The following is a 24,452-nucleotide window of genomic DNA, read 5'->3' on the forward strand; positions in this document are numbered from 1 at the left end:
GAAACTGTCTACCACATCAGACCCAAGGAGTCGTAGCTGCTTTTCAGAAACACGGTGTATCGGTTGAAGAGCAACTTTTCGCCCATATTTTGACATGTTTCGTACATTAAGCCGATTGTTTGCATAATGTCAAGGGTTTTCATTGCTCTGGTATGCGAAGAACAACAAAATATGTTGCCTGTTACATATTGCGTATTGCAGTTTGCTAGTTGCTTATTGTTCCGGTGTGCGAGCCGCCTTAGACAGAAGACGCATTCGAATATCAACATCACTCTCTGCTCGCAAACTGCAGACGAACATGAGGCACTTGAATTGGTCTCCGTCAGTTTACCCAATTCGAACTCGACGCAATGTTTATTTACACGACAGGCAGAAGTGATGATTTTTCTGTCGGATTTTTGCTAATCTGCAAGCATTTGTAGCGCCTGCTCACTACCGTCTCTTTGTAACCAAACAGCATTTTCAACTTCTGGGTAAACTGAAACTGACGTACCTATCATGTTCTGAAACACCAAGCTTCCACATCAAAAGCCGCACTTTTTCATCATCATCCAGTCGTGAAGCATGTTTCTCAAACAGATAATCGTTTCGGGTGTACCATGCAGCAAATGTTATGTTGTTCTTGACATCGTAGCGGAAATCCTTGATGTTATTCGCCGACGAGTCGAGAATGTGCTCTGGATTCGGCGGTACTTGCATCTTGATTGACGATACGACGTTTTTCAGAGTTGTTATTGTTTGCTAGTGGTGAAAGAAGTGATGAAGATCGATTCCTTTTATGACAATTCGGGGAATAATGTTCGGGACTATAGTTCCGTTTTTCTCGAGTTGACGGAAATGTTACTTTGAACTTTTTCAAAAGTTACGCGAAAACTCGAGTTAGAGCCATTTTAATTGCGAAATGGGCTACCTACAGATCTTTACTATGTGCCAAAAAAGTGAATCAAAACATGTTGATGCTTGTGTTTGCGAATGTTTCTTTTTCTCAAGTTTGTATGAATTCAAAAAATTAGGAAGAAGTGTTCTTATAACTGTTGATTCCTTCTGCTGATTTTATAAAAGATGCCTAATGCTAGAATTCAATCTGTTGAATGCTTCAGCAGCGAAGATAAGGTTCGTTGTCGTTTAAATTAGTAACGGGTTTAAGATTAGATATATGGTTATTTTCTCAGGACTTTCCCGCTTCAAATCTTCTGGCAAAGGAAGCGCGTAAATGGAAGTGTCGGGAACAGGGAGAAAAAAGCGCTTTCGTCGTGCTGCGTCTCGATAAAGAGCTCTCTATAAATGGTATTGATATAGGAAATGAACATTCTGCTTTCATCGAGGTACTCGTAGCCAGAAGTGGCCCCAGCAATCCTGATTTCAAGGAGATACTCCTGACATCCTCCTTTATGACACCCATTGAGAGCCGTAATTCGACTAATGTAAATGGTGTGAGGTGCTTCACCCAGAGTTCCCTTGTCGCATCGGTGGCCTGCGAGAAATGGAATTTGGTAAAAATTATTTGTACCCAACCTTTCAACAGTCGTGTTCAGTACGGAATCTCGTTCATAAGATTACACTCACCGAATGCAGAAAAGAGTGTAAAACCCCTCGTTCCGGAAAACATTCAACAACAAATTAAAGCTGTTGCGGATCAGCACGTTCCAAAAGTGTTAAAACTTGGAAGATTCACGGTTCGGGAAGAATCACCTGATTCCGACAGTGGAAGCACATCAGCGACAACCCTTTTCGCTCGTTGGAAGCAATCCCGAATCAGTGAGGGAACGCAAAATGCAACAAACGAGAAGAATCCACCAGTTACCTCGATGTCAACTGCCGCGGCAATACGGAATGCTTCAACCCCTGTTGCGATTAGGAAAGCTCATTCTACACCGTTGGTTAAAAAAACGGTTACAACCACTCCATCGGCCAGGCCGCGCCTCTTCGACGATGATGATGAAGAGGTTGCGAAACCAATTAACCGTAATCGTGATTCGATATTGTACGATAAGGATGATGATAAGCCTAACGAGAGGTTGGACAAAAAATTGACCGAGGATCGAAATCGCCAGAAAAAGGAATATGAAGACAAAATGAACAAGGAAAAACAGAACCGCTCTTTGAAAGAAACAAAACCAAATCTACATAATACATCAGCATCTAAATTCAAGAATTTTTTATTCGACGATCCTGTTCCGAAAGATCAAGTTATTTCAAAAGTCGAACATAAGGTTCCAAGTGCATCTAACAATGTAAAGGGATCACCTCAGTCTGTTCCGGTGAAACCACAACCGGACAAACGATTGCCTGAAGATAATCGTAAGAAAAATGTCCAAGAGCACAAACCAGTAGAATTCGAGCGAAAGAAACGCGGTTCGGATTGTGGAGTCGCAAACAGCGTCTCGCCTATTAGCAAAAAACCCAAACTACAACTTGCCGACGATAAAGAGGATACCACAAAACGGAGAAAAATGCCCCTGTATAAACCATTCAATAAGCTTTTGGAGAATGTGGTATTAGTCATCAGTGGAATACAGGTTCGGAGTTCAATGAGTTGAGTAGGTGTCGTTAAATTGTCACTAAGTTTTCCAGAACCCTGATCGAGCAAACCTTCGGAATCAGGCGCTAGGGATGGGCGCAAAGTATAAATCAGATTGGGACTCGAATTGTACACATCTCATGTAAGTATTTTTGAAAGTTTTGTTTCATTTAATTCGTAATACACAATCGCAATATAATCACGGAGTTGATTTTTTTTGTTGATTTACTATGTTACCTAAGTTTCACGTTAGGTACGCTTCGACCAATTATTCGAGGTTTGCTCGAGTTTAGAAAATGTAACAGTTTTGAGGAAAAAAAGGAAATACAATCATTTTCATACTAGATATCTTAAGAATCCCAAAAATCGATTACATATAGCAGATATCGTAAAACTTTGGTTGAAACATTTCATTCATTCTGGCTTGGCGCCTTTACAACATGACCTAATTCACAATATTCCTCCAATTAACATTTTTGGCTTGTGGTTTGCGGCTTTCTCCCTCCAATTATGCAGACTTGACCCTTTGCAATCAGGTACTGCTCCATTGCTGCGCTCCTTGTCGTCCTGTACTCGCCGATGAACACCATTTTTGCAAGAATGTTATCTGGTATTCTTATAATATGTCCTGCCTAGCGTTTCCTTCCAGTTTTGGGCATTTAATGAATACTGTGTTTACCGGTTTGGTGCTCCCTTGGCCGAGTGGTTAGCGTCATAACTAACATGCCGGGTGTTCGGGTTCGATTCCCTTTCTGGTCGGGGGAATTTTCCTCCGACTCCGACTTGCACTGTGATCACGCGTATTCTAGAGCTTGCCACATGCATTCAAGGCGTGTTATTTGGCATAGAAATCTCAACTAAGTACTAAGGAAAATGACGCAAGTAATACTACGTTGAGACGGCGAAGTTCCTCTAGGAACGTTAGTGCCATTGAAGAAGAAGTTTACCGGTGAGTTGTGTGAACCTGCGGTTCATCCTTCGCTTCCATATGCCGTCCTTCTGCATACCGCCAAAGATGGTTCTTTACAAACGTTTTGACATAGGACTATGTCTTTGATTTCTTTATAGGGGGGGGGGGTTCACTCTACGAAAAATGTAACGATTCATTAAGAGTTTTCAAACGCATAATACGCAAAATCGTCATTGTGATATATGTTATGTTGTATACCATTACACATGAAATTTATCCAGCTTTTTTTTTCTTCAAACGTGAACAGCGATTAAAGTAAAATCATGTAAACAATTTGACGATTTAGATTGTATGTATGTACGGGCGATAGCTCACATTGTGAATGAATGCGTATTATGAGTTGTTCTCCATTTTTCGGACAAACAGTCATTTATAAGTTGGCAGAATCCATGGAGGGATGTTCCTGGAAGATGGATCTACTCTATTATCCTCGAAGATCAATCAATTCGGAATCAATTCGCGTCTTTATCGTGAAGGTCTTGCTACTAACAATTTATGTAATTGTGGTCCAAGATGTCATAATATTGAGCATGCTGTTTGGTTATGTAAAAATGCAATTAATGAATATAACTGGCTGCTGATTTGAAAGTTCGAAAGGATATACTCACGCATATCAGATTATGATAGTCTTAATAATATGTTCCCCATATATGTCTTTCTTAGAAACCAGCTTCACTTCCTCGAATGCACTCGCCCATTCACGAACTTCCCAGAAAATGGCCATAGAATACTCAATATACATCTCCTGGCTATAAAGTTATTACAAACAATGTTCCGAACAATTTAGCAACGAAGGAGAAAATACTATTTTTATCTATAGTATATTTCTGTAGTCATTGATTTATTTGACTTAGGCTTATTGTTCGGACGTGAAAAAAAGTCTCTGGAGCAGCGATTCGTTTCTCAATTGCTCAAAGTTGAAATATTTATTGAATCAATAAATGAATTCTTATTTTGAAGAAAATGCTTACATTGTTTTTTTTTCGTTTCAAATCGACGTAACGACTAACTACTTCGCGGGGTTCTGCTATGCTTCACTCCCTATGAACGCGCAACTAATAATAATAAAATGAGGTTAATTTCTGTGATGAAAAATTAAACTCCTACTCTCTCACCTCCAACTTCACCGCGGTTAATTCAACTTGGAGATCATTTGATCAAACCTACCGTTTTTATAGTTCAGTTAAATACTTATAATTTCACCGCTGTTAAAAAGAACAACCTGTCTTCAAGCGTGGTAGAAAAAAATGGTTCCTCTTTTCTCTTCCAACCGTTTCTTATTCTGCCAACGCTCGCTGCGACGCAGTTGAAGTTTGCAGAGCTGTGTTGCCAGAACATCCCCCGCCCCGTGGATCAGGTCCAGGCTCGTCCCGTCTTCCGGATTCACCACCATCCGATACCACCATCAGCACCAACTTCACCACTGGTCGCTTCAGCTTACCGGTAGCCGTCTGTACTACGGCTTGCCGCACTCTTCCATCTCTCCCACGGATCCAGTCTCTCCTGTCCTTATCTGCAACGTACACCAAATCTCCTGCCTTGACTGATCTGACCTCGTCGAGCCATTTTGTCCGTTTATTGATCGTCGGAAAGTACTCTGTCAGCCAGCGTTTCCATGCGTCGAAGAGTTACCGAAAATAAAATGGTTCGGCGTGAGTGCTTCACGATCAGCAGATGTTTGAGGCATGTAAGTCAAAGGACGAGCATTGATGAAACCCTCTGCTTCTGCCAAAACCGTCTGCAGAACTTCGTCGGTGAGAGTATGACCATCATTGAGAGCTTCCATAGCCTCCTTAACGCTACGCACCATGCGTTCCCACGCACCGCCCATGTGAGGCGCGGACGGTGGATTGAACGACCATTTGGTGTGGGAATCAGTGAACGTTGCGGCGACCTCGTTGTTAATTTGCCTCATCAGCAGCCGACTGGCACCAACAAAGTTGGTGCCATTGTCAGAAAATATCTCCACAGGTGATCCTCGTTTGCAAACGAATCGTCTCATCGCCATCACGCAGGACTGCGTCGAGAGACTGAACGCAATATCAAGATGCACGGCTCGAGTTACCATGCACGTGAAGACGACTACGTATCTTTTCTCTTTACGCCTTCCAACCGTCACATCTAGTGGCCCAAGATAATCTACGCCAGCATAACTGAATGGCCTGACGTATGGTGTCAACCTCTGCTTCGGCAATGGAGCCATTCTCGGGAACTGTGGCTTGCATTTCTTTACCTTACATCGCTGACAGTCTTTCATCACCTGCCTCACCGCGGAACGCAATTGAGGGATATCGTATCTGATGGGGCTTACCCGTTCCTGATCGAAGGGTTTTCCACCGTCAGTATACGACGGCCCAAAAGATTCTTGTTGTGGTGAATCACACCGTCGAGAATGGATTTGATGGCTGCGTATTGGATGGTTTTCCATAAACTTGAGAGCTGTCGTCACAAAACGAAGAATTTCCAAATTTTTTCGATTTTCTCCTGGCTTCTTCACGGGAAAAGAAAAGACGTCTGACCTCTGTCGGTTTCCAAGCGAATATATATTTCCCATAGCCTCCTTGCAGTTACAATATTTAAAAAATGGAAAAAATCATGACATACTTCAACATTCCGGCCACCTTGAACTGGTTTAGCTAGTTCAATTCTATTACTTAACAATGTTGTCGTTGTTTTTAAACTAAATATTTAAAGATTCGAGACTAGTCTCAGTTGTTGTGAAGACGCAACAGGAGCACGTGATTTGCCGGCAACGATCGGTTTGTTATGGTTCGCCGGGAATTGAACTCGATGTAGATTGTTATAAGTAGCCCAGGGTATCGTCATCTGGGGATTGAAAAGACCAGGTAGACCTGACAAGATAAAGATACGTATTGGAACCGCAATTACCTGCTTGGTTCCCACGAAGGCATCGAGCAAATTTTGGCGTGCTCTACCAGGTCTCATTTTTCAGGATCCGGATGATGATTTTCTGCTGTTGGTAATAGCGCAATCTTCGCCACAGGTCTGACGATTGCTTCGGATGATGCAGTCTTCAGGGTGACGACACGTACCACTCCGTCTTTGCCCGGATGAACCTTAGTGATCCTTCCGAGCGGCCATTGTATTGGTGGTAGATTGTCGTCTTTGATTACCACGACGGCACCTGGTTTGATGGTTACTGGTGGCTTGGACCTTGTAACGCGTGACTGGAGTTGCTGGAGGTATTCTGGTGCCCATCTGGACCAGATTCGTTGGAATCGCTTCTGAGCGAGCTCAAAGTGCGTCAGACGATTATCCGGAATGTCGCACAAGTTGTTTTCCGGAACGGCTTGGAAACTGGCTCCAATCAGGAAATGTCCTGGAGTTAAGACTTCCAGGTCTGAAGGATCGGTTGGAATTGGAACCAGGGGCCTCGAATTCAGGCACATTTCAATTTGGGCCAATAAAGTGCACATGTCCTCGTAGCCAACGTTTACATTGCCGATTTCACGTAACAGGTGATGCTTAGCTGATTTAACGGCTGCTTCCCACAGCCCTCCAAAGTGTGGTGCTCGCGGAGGGATGAAACGCCAGATAATCTCGTTCTCTGCACACCAGTCGAGGATCTGCTTTCGTTCGGTTTGGTTGGATTTTAACATGGCGTAGAGTCTGTGCAGTTCGTTTGCTGCGCCCTTGAAGGCGGTGCCGTTGTCGCTGTGGATTTCCTTCATCTTTCCACGGCGAGCGACGAAACGGCGGAGAGCGGCCATAAAAGCCGGTGTTGACATATCAGATACAAGCTCGATATGGACGGCACGTGTAGCGAAGCATACAAATATTGCGATGTACGCTTTAGTAGGAGTCCGGTTACGCACCGGAGATTTGATATATACGGGACCGCAGTAATCAATACCGCATACGGCAAATGGTCTGGTCGGAGTCACTCTTGTTGTAGGCAGGTCGGCGATACTCTGCTGCACCAGGGTGGGTTTGTTGCGGAAGCACGTGTGACATTGGTGGTACGTGCGGCGAACTAAGTTACGGCCACCGATGATCCAGAATTTCTGGCGAATCGAAGAAAGCATCAACTGGGGACCGGCATGGAGCAGCATATGGTGGTAGTACTTGGCTAGCAGGACGGATAACCGGTGCTTCGACGAGAGGACAATTGGGAACTTTACATCTTCGGACACGGGGGCGTTGCCGAGTCTTCCACCAACTCGGATGACACCTTCCTTGCTGACTTTCGGTTGCAACCACTTCAATGCTGACGATGTAGGAATACGTTCCCCGGATATAAGATTGGACATTTCTTCTGGAAATGATTCGCGCTGGGCTAGCCGAGAAAGGGCGATGTCTGCATCACGGAGGTCGTCAGTTGTTAAGGTCTCAAAAGGTTCGATGGTGGTCTTCTTGACGGCGGCTTTCAGGGCACGGAAATATCGCATCCAGTATGCAATAAATCGACGAAGTTTGCTGAAGCAGGAGTATCGGCTGAATAATTTATCGGAAAAGTTGGAATTGAGTGTGGCTATCATGGTTACGTTGTTTTTGGCCTCCGACATCCAATGTGGGTCAAGGGATGGCATTTCGTTAACAGGCCAATCGGATGGTGGCAGGGATAACCAGTTCGGACCGTTCCACCAAATGGGAAGTTGTTTGAGATCGATTGGATTGACGCCACGAGAGAGGGGATCAGCTGGATTGGATGTTCCGGAAACATGGTTCCAGTGGCAGGATTCTGTAGCTTCTTGAACCATAGCTACCCGATTAGCTACGAAAGTTTTCCATCGGGACGGCGAAGACTCCAACCAATGTAATACAGTTGACGAATCTGTCCAACAGAAGAATTCAGCAGGTTTCGGAATGGAATGGGCCACCTTTTTATAGAGATTGGATGCGAGTACAGCCCCACATAACTCCAGACGTGCGATGGTTTGTTGTTTGGCCAGCGGTGCTACTTTGGACTTGGAAGTCAGCAATTGGACACGAACAACCCCAGCGGATTCTGAGCGGACATAACAACATGCTCCGTAAGCCTTCTGTGAGGCATCGGAAAAGAAATGGAGTTGGAATGAGGTTGCGTTTGCTACGGTTACACAGCGTGGAATTCGAAGAGATGCGATAGTATCTAACGTTTCGTGGAACTCCTTCCACTTGGATTGCAAACGTGGAGGAAGAGGACGATCCCACTCATATGAATCTCCAGCTTCGGTTTTCAATGCCCATAGACGCTGCATGAAGAGTTTGGCGATGACTATGATTGGTCCCACCAGGCCAAGTGGGTCAAAAATCTGCGCCACGTACGACATAATCTTCCGCTTAGTTAAAACAGATGCTAGCAGTGGAAATTGAACCTTGAAACTCATCATGTCGATTCTCGGTTCCCAGATGAGTCCGAGTGTGGAAACGGATTGATCGTCCTGGAGATCATGGTACGGTGCAAAGGCTAGGTCTTCTTCGGGAATATCAACTAGGATTTCTGGTGAGTTTGAAGCCCACTTCTTCAACGGGAAACCTGCTGCTGAAAGCATGGCAGTCATTTCTTGGCGTATTTGGATAGCGGATTCAACGGTGTCGGCACCAGACAGGAAATCATCCACGTAGAAATCCTTCTGGGCTACCGCGGATGCGGCTGGATGGATATCACTTGCGTCCTGCGCGATTTTCTGAAGGGTGCGTGTAGCTAAGAATGGTGATGACGCGAAACCGTACGTTACAGTGTTCAGTTCGTACGTAGCAATTGGCTGGTTTGGACTAGGACGCCAGAGGATGAGCTGATATCGACGAAACGGCTGACGCAATAGGATCTGTCGATACATTTTTTCGACGTCGGCGACGAATGCAATTTGGTGGATGCGGAATCGGATGTGGATCGATAGCAGATCATCTTGAACGACGGGTCCAACTAGTTGCAGGTCATTCACAGAGAATCCAGAAGACGTCTTGCAGGATGCATCGAACACAACTCGAACCTTCGTAGTGGTGCTGGATTCCTTGAACACCGGGTGGTGTGGGAGAAAACAGTGTGGCTTGGTTTCGTCTACTGGATCCACGAGCTTCTTCATGTGGTTTAGGCGTTCGTATTCCTCCATGAAGCGGCAGTAGGCAACTTTGGTGGTTGGATCTCGCTCAAGTCGTTTTTCAAGGTTCAAGAAGCGACGCTCGGCGATTGAACGTGATTCGCCGAGAGTGACGAGCGGATCGCGGGTGAGTGGCAAGGACACAACGTAACGACCCGACGAATCGCGAGTGGTGGTAGTGGCATATTGATCTTCACAGAAATTTTCTTCAGCGGATAACATGGAGCAGGGTTCAACAGCTTCTAGCTCCCAGAACTTCTGGAGGGCTTGTTCCAGGTTTCGGTCTACAGTGGTGAGGTGACAAACACGTGGAACATCGGGTGATTGGATGACTACTTTCCCAGAAACAGTCCATCCGAACGAGGTTTCGACGAATACAGGTTTTCCTTCGCCGCAGGAAATCTTACAACCGGTGTGCAGGTCATAATATACTTCTCCACCGACAATCATGTCAACGTCGGCTGGAATGTGGAATCGTGGGTCGGCTAACGGAACATCAGGGAACTGCCACGAGGAAATATCAATCGGCGTAGTTGGCAGGCATACTGTGGGTTTCTTCAAAATCAGAAAATCGAGAGTTGTACTATACGAAAGCAACTTGGATTTAATCGTAGCAGTCAACTTGCGCTTGATCTGCTTCGATGCTTCACCGATTCCAGACACGGCGATGTCAACTTTCGTGCGGCGGAGGTTGAGTACATTGGATAATTTCTTCGTAATAAAACTGCACATTGATCCCGAATCTAGGAGCGCGCGAGCAGGATGCTCTTTGCCATTCTGGTCTACGACAAGGAGGTTAACCGTTTCCAATAGGACAGTGGACTGATATGACTGTGCCGACAAACTCACTTGGGGATTCGGATTCGCTGATCCAGGGGATTCGACAACAGTCAACGTGGGTGGATTCGGTTGCTGGGATGACTGACCAGACATGACAACTGGAGTGGATTGTACTTTCGGGACTGCAGATTCGTGCAGCAGCGTGTGGTGTCTCTGGTGACAATTTCGGCAATCATACTTGGACGTACAATTCCTACTTTGGTGTCCAGAACGGAAACAATTCCAGCATAGGCGTTTTTGGGATACCAGTTCTCTGCGTTGACAAACGGACATCTTGGAAAATGCTGGACATTGGAATAACAAATGGTTTTCTGGACAAGCAATACAATGCGGAATGAAACTCTTAGTTTCGGTCGTGGCGGAATTGGATACCATCTTGAATGGCTTCTTCTGGTTTGGTGTGGAACCGGCCACCTTGACTTGGCCGACTTGATTGGAGCGTTGCTGCAGATCGGTGACGACGGACTTCAACATTCGGACACGCTGGTACAAGAAATCAACCAACTCCTCGTAAGTGATGTCATCAGCGCTACTAGTCTTCTCCTCCCAGGCTCGGAGGGTTGTTGAATCCAGTTTGTAGCTTAGCAGGTTGATTAACGGTGTGTCCCAGTGGATGACTGGTTCGTTCAGCTTCGCTAAAGCCTTGACATGCCGTTGGTAATCATCAACCAGGTCATGCAGCTCTTGGGGTGACTCTTTGTTGAGTGGCGGGAGGTCATACAAAGCTCGGAATAGCTGACGCTTCAAATAACGTTTATTGTCGTAACGCTTCAATAAAGCGTCCCAAGTTAATGCGTAATTATCCGCACTTATATCGGTTGACTCGAATGGCTTATGAGCTTCTCCTTCCAGTGATTGTAAGAGGTACTGCATCTTCGCTACTGTCGGAATATCCGCATTGGAATGGACCATGGATGTAAACGTATCACGGAAGGAAAGCCATCTAGACAAATCTCCGTCAAACTTTGGAAGGTCAATCTTGGGTAATCGCAGGTGGAAATTCGCTGGAGGATGATTGGCTGTAAAAGACGTGTTCAATGCTGGTTGGTTGTGATCTATGGAACGTTTCATCAATAAAAAACCTTTAGCCGAACAGTATCGCGCCTCGAACGTTGCTCGTTCTTGCATATGCTCCTCAAACTTCTCAGGATCATCATACTTTTCGATCTCCGTTTGCAGGTCAATGAATTCGTTGTAGACTCTGTCCAACGCTTCAACACGAATCGGAATCTGGAAAACGTCATTCTGGTTGTCAAAATTATTGATGAACACTTCAACGGAATCACGAACGACGAATAGTGCTTTGCGCTTCATAAAGCATTCGACCAACTTCTTCTCTGGTCTGGACATCTTGGTTCACTACACTATCACCACTTCACTACCACCACAGATCGAATATACGGAATCAAAATTCGGAAGATTGGAACGTAAATTGTGCGTTGTAATGTCTTTTACACGACGCGGATATCGAAAAATGGTAAAAATCGAACGAATGTATCCTTCCCGTCACGGTTTACCACTTTTTAGGCGAACGAATAACTCGAGGATGGTGCACAAAAACGAACGTAATTATTCCCGACACGGGCATACCACCCACGCGAGTCTACTTGCCACCCAACACCACCAAATGAACTTGCAAACAAAATGGTGTACTCACCACACCTGCCCTTCTGGTCGGGGGAACCTTCGATCCGGTTCGAAGGACCAAATGATGGGGCTTACCCGTTCCTGATCGAAGGGTTTTCCACCGTCAGTATGCGACGGCCCGAAAGATTCTTGTTGTGGTGAATCACACCGTCGAGAATGGATTTGATGGTTGCGTATTGGATGGTTTTCCATAAACTTGAGAGCTGTCGTCACAAAACGAAGAATTTCCAAATTTTTTCGATTTTCTCCTGGCTTCTTCACGGGAAAAGAAAAGACGTCTGACCTCTGTCGGTTTCCAAACGAATATATATTTCCCATAGCCTCCTTGCAGTTACAATATTTAAAAAATGGAAAAAATCATGACATACTTCAACAGTATCGCTGACGGATCTCGTTGACAACCGTCTCCCTACTCGCATGTCCAAAACGACAATGATAGTGGTCGAGGAGTCTGAACGTGATCGGATGATTCCTGGGTAGTATTATTGGAAAACGCGCATCAAACGGTGCGAACGTAGCAGCTTCGGTTCTCCCTTCGACACGCAGGACTCCAAACTCATCTGCGAATGCGGACATCTTGTATAACGAACTGCTCTTATCGACGCAGCATCTCATCTCTATCGGTGCATCTCGGTTTTGCAGTAGTGTTTTCACTTCGTCCGGGTAACAATCGCCTTGAGCGATCTGCCAGAGCCACTGTTCAGCACGTGTAAACTCTTCTTGCTTAAGCGGAATTTTTACCATAGGAACAACACGTTTGAGCCATCGTTTCTGCTGTTCCGTTGCCTCTAGTGCTTCTATTGGCAGCCCTTTGATTCGCCGCCGACAGTTGTTCATAAATCTGTACACGCATGCCATCGTTCGTAGCAGAACGTTCCATCTCGAAATCCTATTAACGTCGACGATTCCTATCGGTAGCGAAATATGATGTAACTGATAACAGGAACGAGCGGGAAGTTGTCTTGGACGTTTTCAACAACTTCCCGCTGACGAGGCCATTGGCCCTGTGGGAGATACAGGAAGGAAGGTCCCGTGAACCAGTCATTATTAGAATCCAGTTCAGTGTTTCTGCCCCATTTGGTGAGACTATCGGTAATATTGGCTTTCGAAGGAACCCAGTACCACGATTCAGGCTGCGTGAGTGACAAAATCTCGCCGATACGATGAGCCACAAACTGTACTTCCTGTGGTCCGAACGTATCCAGGCAAGCACAGTGGCAGAATCTGTCCATAAAAAGCATTCTCCGATCTCGTACGAATGGCTGGTACGAACATTTTAAAGAAGCCTTGCGCCCAAAACTGCTCCCTCCAGCTCCATTCGTGGAATTGATAGATGCTTGAGTGGAGTCACCTTGGCCTTCGACATCACCAGAGCACATCGGACCTCCTCTCCATCTTCACAGCGAAAATATGCAGCACAACCGTAGCCTCTGTCGCTCGCATCGGTAAACACGTGCAGTTGCACCTTCTTGTAAGTCGTGGGTCGCGCACCATTGAAATAACATCGAGGGATCTGCAACTCACTGATATTGGGAAACAAATTTGTCCAGCGCACCCATTTCTCGAAATCCTCGTTTCGCATCTCTTCGTCCCACTGTAGCCCACTCCGCCAGAGATCTTGCACTAGCATCCTACCGTGAATAGTGAAAGGCGCGAGCAACCCCAATGGATCAAACAAACTCATGATGATGCGGAGAGCCATCCGCTTTGTTGGGCGCTGCTTTCCGATAACATATGGTATCAGTTCCGCTCGAAGGTTTGTGGAAAACGAGAGTACATCGCGGATTGGATCCCACGTTATTCCCAGTACTTGTTTCCACTTTATTTCTTCTTCGCAGCCAAATTCTCGAGGAGTTTGGGCCACAGGCTCACCAAGTCTCAGCAGCACATCAGATGAATTACTCACCCAATTCCGCATGTCGAAACCCGCGCTTAAATGAATATTTTTAACTTGTAGAGCTCGCTCGCCTGCTTCTTCCGCGGTATCGGTGCTGTCGTAGTAATCGTCCATATACATTTTAGACTTCACTGCTGCGACCGCGTCAGGATATTCCTCTGCAAACCGATCAGCATTCTTTCGTAGAACGTACTGTGCCGAGCAAGGAGAGCACGTTGCGCCAAAGGTCGCCACATCCATTAGATATACGTCAGGTGGCAGGGTGGTATCGAATCGGAAAAGGAATCGTTGGGAATGTTTGTCCACCGACCTGATTCGGATTTGGTGAAACATTTCCCTTATGTCGCCTCCGAACCCGATTTGTCGTTCTCTGAATTTGCAGATTACCGAGGGAAGTGATACGAGTTGATCGGGGCCTTTCAATAACTGAGAATTGAGTGATACTCCCTCGACCTGTGCCGCTGCGTCCCAAACAAGTCGCTTCTTTCCCGGCTTCCTCGGATGTAACACTACGTTGAGCGGCAAATACCATACGCGCCGACTGTCTGCTTCATTTAGTTCCTGAGTGGAAGCTTTATGGGTGTATTCCTTACGCACGTACTCTTGGATCTGTTGGTGGACATTTTCGCGTAGCTCGGGGTCCTTGGATAGCTTTGCTTCCAAGCATTTCAGCCTTCGCGTCGCCATTGGTAGACTATTTGGCAGGTTGACGTCATCAGTTTTCCACAAAAGACTGGTTTCATACCTCCCATCCTGCCAGACCGTCGTTTTCTCCAGTAGCTCACGAGCTCGTTTGTTTTCAGCAGATTCCGGTAACGCAAACCCAGGAGCAATTGCTTCATCCAGCACGAACTGTTGACGAATCATCTCATTCAACTTGGTATCCGTTTTGCATTCACACGAGTGCACATTTAGGAATTTCTCCATCGACGTATTAGTTTCACTTGGCCCATATATTGCCCAACCAAGAAGCGACCTCACCGCAATAGGGTCACCAGATTGACCCTTTTGACACTCTAGAGGAGCAAATAAATCTATATTGTCCAGTCCCACGAGAACTCTTGGCACAGCTTCTGAGTACGACTGAACTGGCACATTTCGTAGGTGCTCGTAACGTGCTGTTAGTTCGTCGACAGACAGGCTTTGTCCTGGAAGTTTTAGTTCATCCACAGTATGGGCTGCTTTTAATGTGTAGCGATTTCGAAGATCACGTCCAGCAATCTGGATATTAACACGCTTCGACGAATTTTCGTTCCGAACAACGCTCGTTGTCCATTTCAGTTGTAGCGGCTCGGGGGTTCCTTCGACTCCAAGGCTGTTGGTAATTCCTGATTCAATCAAAGTCAAAGATGAGCCTTCGTCGAAGAAGGCGTATGTGTTTAGGCGACGGTTACCGTTGAACAGCGTTACGGGCACCACTCTGAACAAAATTGACCGCCTGCCGTATCCATGTGTATGACAGTCCGAGGGCACCACACGAGTAGCTACTACAGTTGCCTCGTGGAGTAATGGATGATGGCGTTTGCCACAACTTCCAATGTTACAGTGGATTCTTGAACGGCATCTCCATGTACCGTGACCGTAAAGACATGTCTCGCATAGTTTATGCTGTTTCACAGCTTGCATACGAGTGTCCAGGCTCATTTGTTCAAATTTCTCGCAGTTTCTTACTCTGTGGTCATCCTTACCGCATATCGGACAAGGAGTACGTGTCTTGGATGACTCGGAAGATTTGGATTCATCGGTGTGAGTGTTGCAGTGTCCCTTTTCCTTTGGCCGGCCTTTTTCTGCCTTGTTGCACTGCTTAGGCTTCACAATTGAAGTAACCTCACTAGCGTCCTCGACCAGCCTCTCCATGAACCTACCGAATTCCTTTAGCGAGGGTTCAACGAACTTTCGTTTGTACCGGACCCAATCCAGCTTTATGGATGCAGGTAGCTTTTCTATGAGCTCCTCAAGCAATGTTGGGTTTGACAAATGTCCACGCAAATTAGCTGCTTCTAAATGGTCGCACAATTGCTGAACCGCCATCCCAAAATTCATTATGGTGTCCAATCGCTCCGGCTTGGGCGCTTCCAGTTGCCGGACTTTACCAAGTAAGTATCTTACCAGAAGCTCTGGTCTTCCGTATAGGCGACGCAGCGTCTCCATGATTTGGGGTACACAGTGAGGAAACATCAATTTCGTAACTACCGCTTCTCGCGCTTGTCCTTGTAAGCTTTCTCGCAACCGGATAAGGTTCTCAACCTCTGTGAAACCACACGCTGTGTTTCCGGTTTCGAAGCTACTGTTGAACATCGGCCACTCCTCAGGGTCACCCGAAAATATCGGTAGCTTTTTCGGCCAGATTTGCCTGGCTGCCAACTGATTTGAACTAGGCCCCACCCCGTGTGTCGTGTGTCTCACGGCATGCTGAGGATTTTCAGGATGAAAACTACGAGGATTTCGGCGGCGTTCTTCTTGGTGTGGTTGTATGTCAGGCTCTCCGACCGATGATGCAACATCACTTTCGATTTCGCTTGGGACCCAAGAGCCATCTTCGGTTTTTTCTTCGTCGGCTATAGTTTCATCTTCGGAATCTTCATATGCAGCATTTTCTTCGGCAACGGTTTTCTCAAAATATCTTTTTGCTTTCGTATCTGGTTGTTTATCAAGCCAGTCTTTCGTTTTTCGCCAGTCTCCCGCCAGGCTCATAGCCGAGCCCTTGAAGCTACCTCCTTCTTCTGCAATCTGCTCTTCCAAATTGTATTTCTCGTTCAACGATCGCTCTAGCAGATCAAGCTCTTTCTTCCGCAGTGCCTGTTCCTTCTTTCTCATCGCCTTTTCTTCTTCCAATTGTCGTCGCTCTTCTTTCAATTTTTGCTTCTCCAACCGTTGTTCGGCTTCCAAACGCTGCAGCGCTAATTGTGCGCGGGCTCGAGCACTGGAAATATTCGACTTAATCGACATCTTGTCAAAGGTATTTGGCTTTGGAACACCCGGACTCCGTTTTGGCGTAGTACGACCATCTGCACCTTTCTCACTCGTCGGCTCATTCTTTTTGGTTCCCCCGAGGATAGCAGTGGCTTTACTACGTGTATTCGGCTTTTCAAAAATGTCATCTGGCTTAATTTTGGAACTCTTCTTCTTCGTAGCATCAGTTGCTACAGAAACAGTATCTGACGGTAACAGGAGACCTGTCGAGCAAGTGTAGCACTTCCACTTACTTATGGAAACTCCTGGTGGAACATTGGTACACTTCGGATGAAACGGCACGTCACATTTACGGCATGAAATCATTTCTACATCGGGATCATCGGCAAGGGCGCAGGCTCCGCATTTACGCTTACATAAATCCTCCATCAAAGCAATCTTTGAGAATGTTCGGACGTGAAAAAAAGTCTCTGGAGCAGCGATTCGTTTCTCAACTGCTCAAAGCTGAAATATTTATTGAATCAATAAATGAATTCTTATTTTGAAGAAAATGCTTACATTGGTTTTTTTTCGTTTCAAATCGACGTAACGACTAACTACTTCGCGGGGTTCTGCTATGCTTCACTCCCTATGAACGCGCAACTAATAATAATAAAATGAGGTTAATTTCTGTGATGAAAAATTAAACTCCTACTCTCTCACCTCCGACTTCACCGCGGTTAATTCAACTTGGAGATCATTTGATCAAACCTACCGTTTTTATAGTTCAGTTAAATACTTATAATTTCACCGCTGTTAAAAAGAACAACCTGTCTTCAAGCGTGGTAGAAAAAAATGGTTCCTCTTTTCTCTTCCAACCGTTTCTTATTCTGCCAACGCTCGCTGCGACGCAGTTGAAGTTTGCAGAGCTGTGTTGCCAGAACACTTATATTTATGTTGATCTTAACTATTTAGACTTGTGTTTAATGACTCCTTATCTTCCCCTGTATAATTGAATAAACAGAAGAAAAGGATAGTAATGGCTATAATGATATTCTTGTGTACATTTTTGAACATAATATTTCCGAATTCTACCACTTTATCTCATCCAACCCGTTTAAAGGATACAAGTTCATACAAGGAACGTTTTTTTCGGGGCTTCATGTATCAAAAGGCTGATATATCAAAAGAGAAAAAATTACAGATTTTGAACAATAAAAAACTCAATTTAAATGCAATTACTACACACAATCACAGTCCCATGTCAAAATCTCGTCCGTGCCCCTAGGCATATACATATCATAGGTGTCGTGCACAAATTACGTAACGCTAAAAAGTCGGATTTTGTTATTAACAGTTAACAGTTTTTTGGACAACCACAGAATAACGCTTAGAATAACATTTCCTCTTAAATTTCTAGCCTCCATAACAAAGTCTTTTCAATAACATAATACTCCATTTCATGCAGTGAGCTTACTTCATCGGCAATTTCAGATTCAAATTCTACAAGAAAATGAAAAACAACACTATGTAGCGGCTAGACACGCAAAACTTTACTCTCTTTGCAGCCAGAGCGAACCAAGTGCACGCCAACTATTAACACAATATCACATACAACAACACATTGGTATTTTGTAACGACTCTTGACTAATTTCATAGATAGTATGTATGTTGACTCACTTTTGCAGTTTTTGATTATACAACATCCTAATAAATGAAAATAAATTGACTTAAAATGCATTACACTTGGTTGGTTTTGGCTGAACGCAATGTTGAAAATTAACACTCAACACGATTTTACACTTCAGGGCAGCCCTTTGGCCGTTTTTAACGGACGGAGTTTAGAACAGTTTAGTGGGTTCATGTCCTTCGGCACATAATCCCCAGAATTAATAGGATACCATTCCAGCACGGTTTTGAAGCAGTGGCATGAAGCCCGATCTGACCAAAACTACGATTTTTGAAAGCTGTTTTTAAAGGCCATCAGTTTTGTATATCCCACCGTAGAGACGAATGAACTCTCAGAGTTTAAAGTCTCTTTAATTCAATACCGTTACCGTATATCCCACCGTGTTGATTTGTAATCAACGGAACGGGAAAGATGAAATTCCGCAACTATAATACTCCGGGAATGAAACATGGAATTTGGTGTTGTATGATTGAGATTATAATTTTCATTTTTGTCGTATTCATAGAATTAATTCAAAAGCATTTAAATTGTGATATTTATGTGAATTTACGTTTATTCCCATTATTTTACTCTTAATCTTCCTGTGTCGAATATGTTACCAATTCAGTAATAAATTCTATTATTAATTGTTCAATCGAATCAGTTCTTTCAAGTTTTTGACACAAGGTTGGTTTTAGTGTCTAAATTTTTCATTACTTTATACGATACTGTAGCAGCATTCTATCCCTGCTTATTGTGTGTGCACATCTTAGATTTGTTATGATTCGCTTGAGAGTTCGCTTGTAACCATGGGGCTGCTAACACACAGTTTATGGTGTCTTTGGTCACAAATGGTTCACTCCATTACCCAACGTTACCCAAAGTATATGGCTTGCAAAGTCAGGAACTTCTGAGCGAATTTGAAATGGTGTTCGTGTCGAAATGTTTGGATTTAGCTTGAAATCATCAATCTCTGGTTTTTGCGCGGTTTTGGCCCGACAAGCTCCTAGCTGATCCACTGTCGTCCGTTCCTGGAGCCTTTCGAGGACCCTTGAGAAGGTCAAATTATGTATATTCATCAGTCCTTCCAAGGCGCGATGCTGAATTTTACACGTGGGTGAACAAAATACTTTCCCGAACGGGTCGCTGATTTTTCACCATCTGAACTGGAATCTCACTGATAACTGTAAAACATAGCGGATGTATACAAACACTCTAAAGAGAAATTGGTCGAATTTTGGTTAACTTCGGTCAAGTATGAAAAAAGATACGTATGAAAGTGCCGTAATAGTTATCTAAATCTTATAGTGGGTCAAAAGGAATTGCTCAAACAGTCAAAAAGATTCCAGCAAATCTACATCTGGCTCACAATCTGAGAAAATTTTAGTGCAAATGTCCAGTAATACTGGAACCAGTTCACATTTTATCAACAGTCATTATTCAATTTGGGAATGGGTTGATTTTGTCCCGATTCAGAAACGATTCGCAGATCGGAAATGACCTCGTGCCCTTTTTAATTCGTTAACTTATGTGGAGCCTATACATTAAGACTCTTTTCATATCCAGGCTTATTCTAGCTATTCAAACCTGTTTTTTCGTACAAAGTTCAGAAACTGATGAAATCAAGCAAACAAACAAATAACACTGTTCACTCAATGAATTTCATTATGTTATCGATATTTTCGATAATTGGTCGACCAGAGCGTGGTGCGCCATGAATTCTAAATCAGGGCCAGAAGAGACAAGGTGGCTTTTTCTGTGCACCGCTGTGTGTGGCATCTCTCATACTGCGCTGTAGCTTGGCAATGCGAAAACCGCGCAGAAGAGCCTTCTAATGTGTTTTCACGCTTAGCGGGGCGGTTCTGGAAGCGATTTCAAATCGAGAAAAAAAACCGTCGCGATATCCGCGGCGGCGAATCTGCCTAATGTGACATCAGCCTTACACGCGACCAGAATCGTGCGTGATTGGCTGTTACAGTATCAGGACCATAAATACTATTCATATTTTGATTTTTGTGAAAATATGGTGTTTTTATAGTTCACACAAAACACAGTCAAGTAATCAGAAAACTTTATGAGAGCCGTGTTTAGTATGGAATGTTACCTTTCTAACGCCGTCTTGCGTATCCCGATTATCCTTATGCAACGCGAGATGCAGACGCCATATATTGTTGAATGTTGGATTTATTTCTACTATATTTCCTGCATCTCATATTTTCGATATTCCGTTTGCAGCTGCGCTTTCAAGAACACGCCGAAATATAACCAAGTACATGGTAAAGGAAAAATTATCCGGAAATCCTGGATCGAACGTTGTCACGCTCAGCGTAAGCGACTTTCATGGCGCAAATTTGCCCTTGATTCGGACGATGCCGAGCGGACCGATTCGGAGGAAGAGGTAATCGATATTACCAATAAACCCAAGGAACACTCGGAACGAGAAAGTCACACCCCAAAAAGTTCCATAAAAGACAGCCACCAGCGCATTGAGAAAGCTAGGGAAGATCCGAAACCCAAAGAAACGGATGAGGAAGTATTAGCACATTATGACTTGGACGATGTCATAGTGGTGGAAAAGAAAACCGAAAATTATGATGTGTCCGGATCTGACACAGAAGAGGACATCGAGAAAGTTAACCGGAGAATAAACAAACAACCGGAAAATGCGAGCGAGATATACGACAAAAGTACCGATGAGGACGGGCAGAACAACATTATAGATGCAGTTACTTCGTTGAACTTTTTTAGTGGAAAGATATTCTTCCTGGATGAAGAACTTGGAGTTGTAGATGTGATTAAACTGGAGCAATACGTTAAATTGTATAGAGGGTAACATGATAAATACGCATAAACGCTCAGGATTCACAATATTCCATTCAATTTTAGCACCATTACAACCAATATATCAGAGGCACATTTCGTAGTAACACGTAACAAGAAATATGTGGATAAACAAATAGCAAGCGAATTGATTAAACCGCTCTGGATATATGAATGCCACGATATGGAATGTCTTATTCCTTATCAACGGTATCTTCTCTGAAGACAGGAGTAAATTGCTGTCTGAGGAATAATACAGAATAAATTGTTACATGTTTATTAAATTATGTGCTTTGAATCAATACAATGTTTTTTTTTAAATTCAGACCCAAACTCCACAATTAGACAATCATCTCCAGTTCGCGGGCGTAGAAAATCGCCTGTTCTGCCAGCTCGCGAGACGGAATAGGTTCCTTCGCCTTAACTAGCTCACTAACAAAATGATATAATCCGTCGGAATTCAGCTTCCAGCCTTTCTTCTCCCCGAACTGTTTGACTTCCTCCTTCGATTTGAGATTCAGTCTTTTGGCTGCCTCCTGAAGTGAAATCGTTTCGTAGGAACTCTCCAGACAAACTCCGATTTCATCGCGGACGGTTTGTAGAAGAATGTCGGTGAAAAAATTGTAACTTTCCGCGGGGGCATTTCCCTTTGCTTGGAAGATCTTATTGTACCGACCTTCCATAAGATATTGCTCGAGAGCAAGTGGATGCCGAATATATTGATTCGACTGGATGATATCGGCTGGGAGCAGCTCTAGCTCTGTGTGGAATTCAGCGACACGATTTTGTGATAGCAAAAACAATAGATTCAGTCCCAGCAGTTGATACTTATTCTTCGACTCTCCAAGTTCATTCCTGTAACAAGAAAAAAAAAAGTTGGCATTCGCAATATTAATCGCTTATGAAGATCCTACTTATAGTCGTAGTAGTAACATTTCAGCTGGGAAATATATCTCTCAAAGGCAGGAATATTCTTCGTGGCCACACTGTATTCTACTCCTATTTCTAAAACATCACGAGCAATAACAAGTTCCTGTTGCGAGGCGGGATTATTGCTTGTAGGAAGGTACGATAAATCAATCAATGCGATCTGAAAGTTTTGGGCAAAGTAGAATTTTGTTATTTTGAATGAATTTGCATAAATATTGTTGCGCAAACCTTCAGCTTATCGAGCAGGGAACCACAAAGTTTAAGATTGATTGGAGTCTTAATCCATTCCGATTTCAATTGCTTGTACAAAGCCACGACGTTATCCATGGCTGTCCGATTACCTTCAATTGTTGATTTGATTTTTATACCGGGCTCTTCCGTTTTGCGGAATAGACTAATGGAACAATAGTGTAGCTTTATATTATAGACTTAAAATTATAATGCAGTAAACAGAACGGTTGCAGTATGCGATTCTCCCAAAAACTCATGTATCATGCTGTTGACAGCTGTCAAAATTGATTCTTTCGCAGCGGATGTCGCAAAAATATACCGCTGTAGACAATTCACCTAACATTTAAAAACGGATAAACATTGTAAAACAATATTTTCATTATGAATTTACGAATTTGGAGAATTTTCCTCTAGGTATGCCAAAATGTTAATCCTGCTTTGTATAATGGTGAAGATTTCCACCACCTTGAAAGCCCAAAAATTATACAAAAGAACAAGTTCGCTTCAAGTTTATCGTGTCTGAACCTTGATTTATTTCACCAATAAAGAAAACAAAGAAGAGTTAAAATGTCAGATGCATCCCAGCAAACATAAAATCGTACAACTTTTGCACATACTAGGTCGCATATAAATTCGTATCAAATTACAATCGTATAATCACTGTTTGTCTTTTGAGCAAATAAATTTCCCGTCTAATGATATCTATATAATAACATATATCGCAATCTCGACTTTTCGTAATATAGCACGAAATCTTCCATATTTTTGTTATATATCTCATTTTATGTACTGTAAACTTACCTAAACCCCAGTTTTTGACATAGGACTATGTCTTTGATTTCTATATAGGGAGGTCACTCTACGAAAAATGTAACGATTTATTAAGAGTTTTCAAACGCATATTACTCAAAATGGTTATTGCGACATATGTTGTGTCATATATCATTAGACAGGAAATTTATCCAGATTTTTTTTTGCTTGAAACATGAACAGTGAATATAGTAAAAAAATGATAACAATTTGACGATTTTATTGGGTATGTTTTCTTTTGATTGCACTACCCAGCAAACATTAAATCGTATAATTTTTCACGTGCCAAGTCTTACAAGAAATCCGAATAAATCATAATCGCATATAATATCAATCAAAGTATGTATCGTGTATATTTGAAATCGTATAAAATGTAAAAACTCGATTTTATATACCATTATCAAATTAAGTCGCAATTCGGTATAATAAACATCAATTTTATGATGTACATTGTCGTAAAATATATTTAATCCGCATCATATGCGTATATTACGCTGATGCAGTTTGTGTGTCGTATAAGCGTATAATTTTAATCGATTCGGTACTGTAGTAAATCGTGTTGCATGCTGAAGAAAATCATGAAACAGTAAATCATATTAGATCCTAATAAAGAACATATTACATCATATTGAAATGTCAATGAAATGCTGATGCACTCGAAAGTTTTAACTGCTGTTGAATTAAATTTCAGATAGCCGCGCGAGATAGCTGGTGGATGATAATCCAGACGACCGGAGTTCGAACCCGCATCGGAGCAGTTTTCACCAAACATCAATCTGTGCCATTTTAAACATTCATATTCCACTCCCAACACAAGTCAATCAAACAATTATTACTTCTACAAACATAAATACTCATATATAAAAATGGCGATTCGTGAGGCTATAATAAATATTTAACGAAAATATTTTGCTTGTTTTTTTTCTATGTCTATAATAAATCGTATATGAGTGTGACAAAAGTCGTATTTGGTGCTTTGACAATTCATGAATATATTCATATTAGATCGCAAATCAATTCCAACATAATCGCTATAATAGCCGGTCAAAGTTGCATATTCATCCAAACAAATTCGGTAAGCATTTGCCATGTATGTATATGACCTCCACTTTTGCATGCATATGCCAGTTAGGCGTATTATAAGCCAACTAAATTTTAGGGCATATGATGTTATATATAC

General features: G+C 43.3%; 4 protein-coding genes across 4 annotated transcripts; 1 reads left to right on the top strand and 3 right to left on the bottom strand.

Moving 5' to 3' along the window:
* The first annotated feature begins 916 nt into the window (after positions 1–916).
* On the top strand, positions 917–21,980 carry LOC129775700 (DNA repair protein XRCC1). The gene is made up of 5 exons (XM_055780725.1): positions 917–1,113; positions 1,173–2,519; positions 2,575–2,663; positions 20,717–21,310; positions 21,368–21,980. The coding sequence occupies exons 1-5, from the start codon at positions 1,063–1,065 to the stop codon at positions 21,522–21,524; spliced, it is 2,238 nt and encodes a 745-aa protein (XP_055636700.1). The 5' UTR covers positions 917–1,062; the 3' UTR covers positions 21,525–21,980.
* Positions 6,010–12,305, bottom strand: LOC129775698 (uncharacterized). The gene is made up of 2 exons (XM_055780722.1): positions 11,458–12,305; positions 6,010–11,394 (listed from the first exon to the last, which is right to left on the bottom strand). The coding sequence occupies exons 1-2, from the start codon at positions 11,723–11,725 to the stop codon at positions 6,434–6,436; spliced, it is 5,229 nt and encodes a 1,742-aa protein (XP_055636697.1). The 5' UTR covers positions 11,726–12,305; the 3' UTR covers positions 6,010–6,433.
* Positions 12,416–17,727, bottom strand: LOC129775699 (uncharacterized). The gene is made up of 3 exons (XM_055780724.1): positions 17,535–17,727; positions 17,391–17,474; positions 12,416–17,336 (listed from the first exon to the last, which is right to left on the bottom strand). The coding sequence occupies exon 3, from the start codon at positions 17,259–17,261 to the stop codon at positions 13,299–13,301; it is 3,963 nt and encodes a 1,320-aa protein (XP_055636699.1). The 5' UTR covers positions 17,262–17,336; positions 17,391–17,474; positions 17,535–17,727; the 3' UTR covers positions 12,416–13,298.
* Positions 21,563–22,727, bottom strand: LOC129775701 (26S proteasome non-ATPase regulatory subunit 8). Its single transcript, XM_055780726.1, has 3 exons — positions 22,460–22,727; positions 22,216–22,391; positions 21,563–22,156 (listed from the first exon to the last, which is right to left on the bottom strand). Exons 1-3 carry the CDS (start codon positions 22,556–22,558, stop codon positions 21,643–21,645), a joined length of 789 nt encoding a protein of 262 aa, XP_055636701.1. The 5' UTR covers positions 22,559–22,727; the 3' UTR covers positions 21,563–21,642.
* Between the last annotated feature and the right edge of the window lie 1,725 nt (positions 22,728–24,452).

The sequence above is a fragment of the Toxorhynchites rutilus genome, chromosome 3, assembly GCF_029784135.1.
Source record: "Toxorhynchites rutilus septentrionalis strain SRP chromosome 3, ASM2978413v1, whole genome shotgun sequence".
In the NCBI taxonomy this organism is placed as follows: Eukaryota; Metazoa; Arthropoda; class Insecta; order Diptera; family Culicidae; genus Toxorhynchites; species Toxorhynchites rutilus.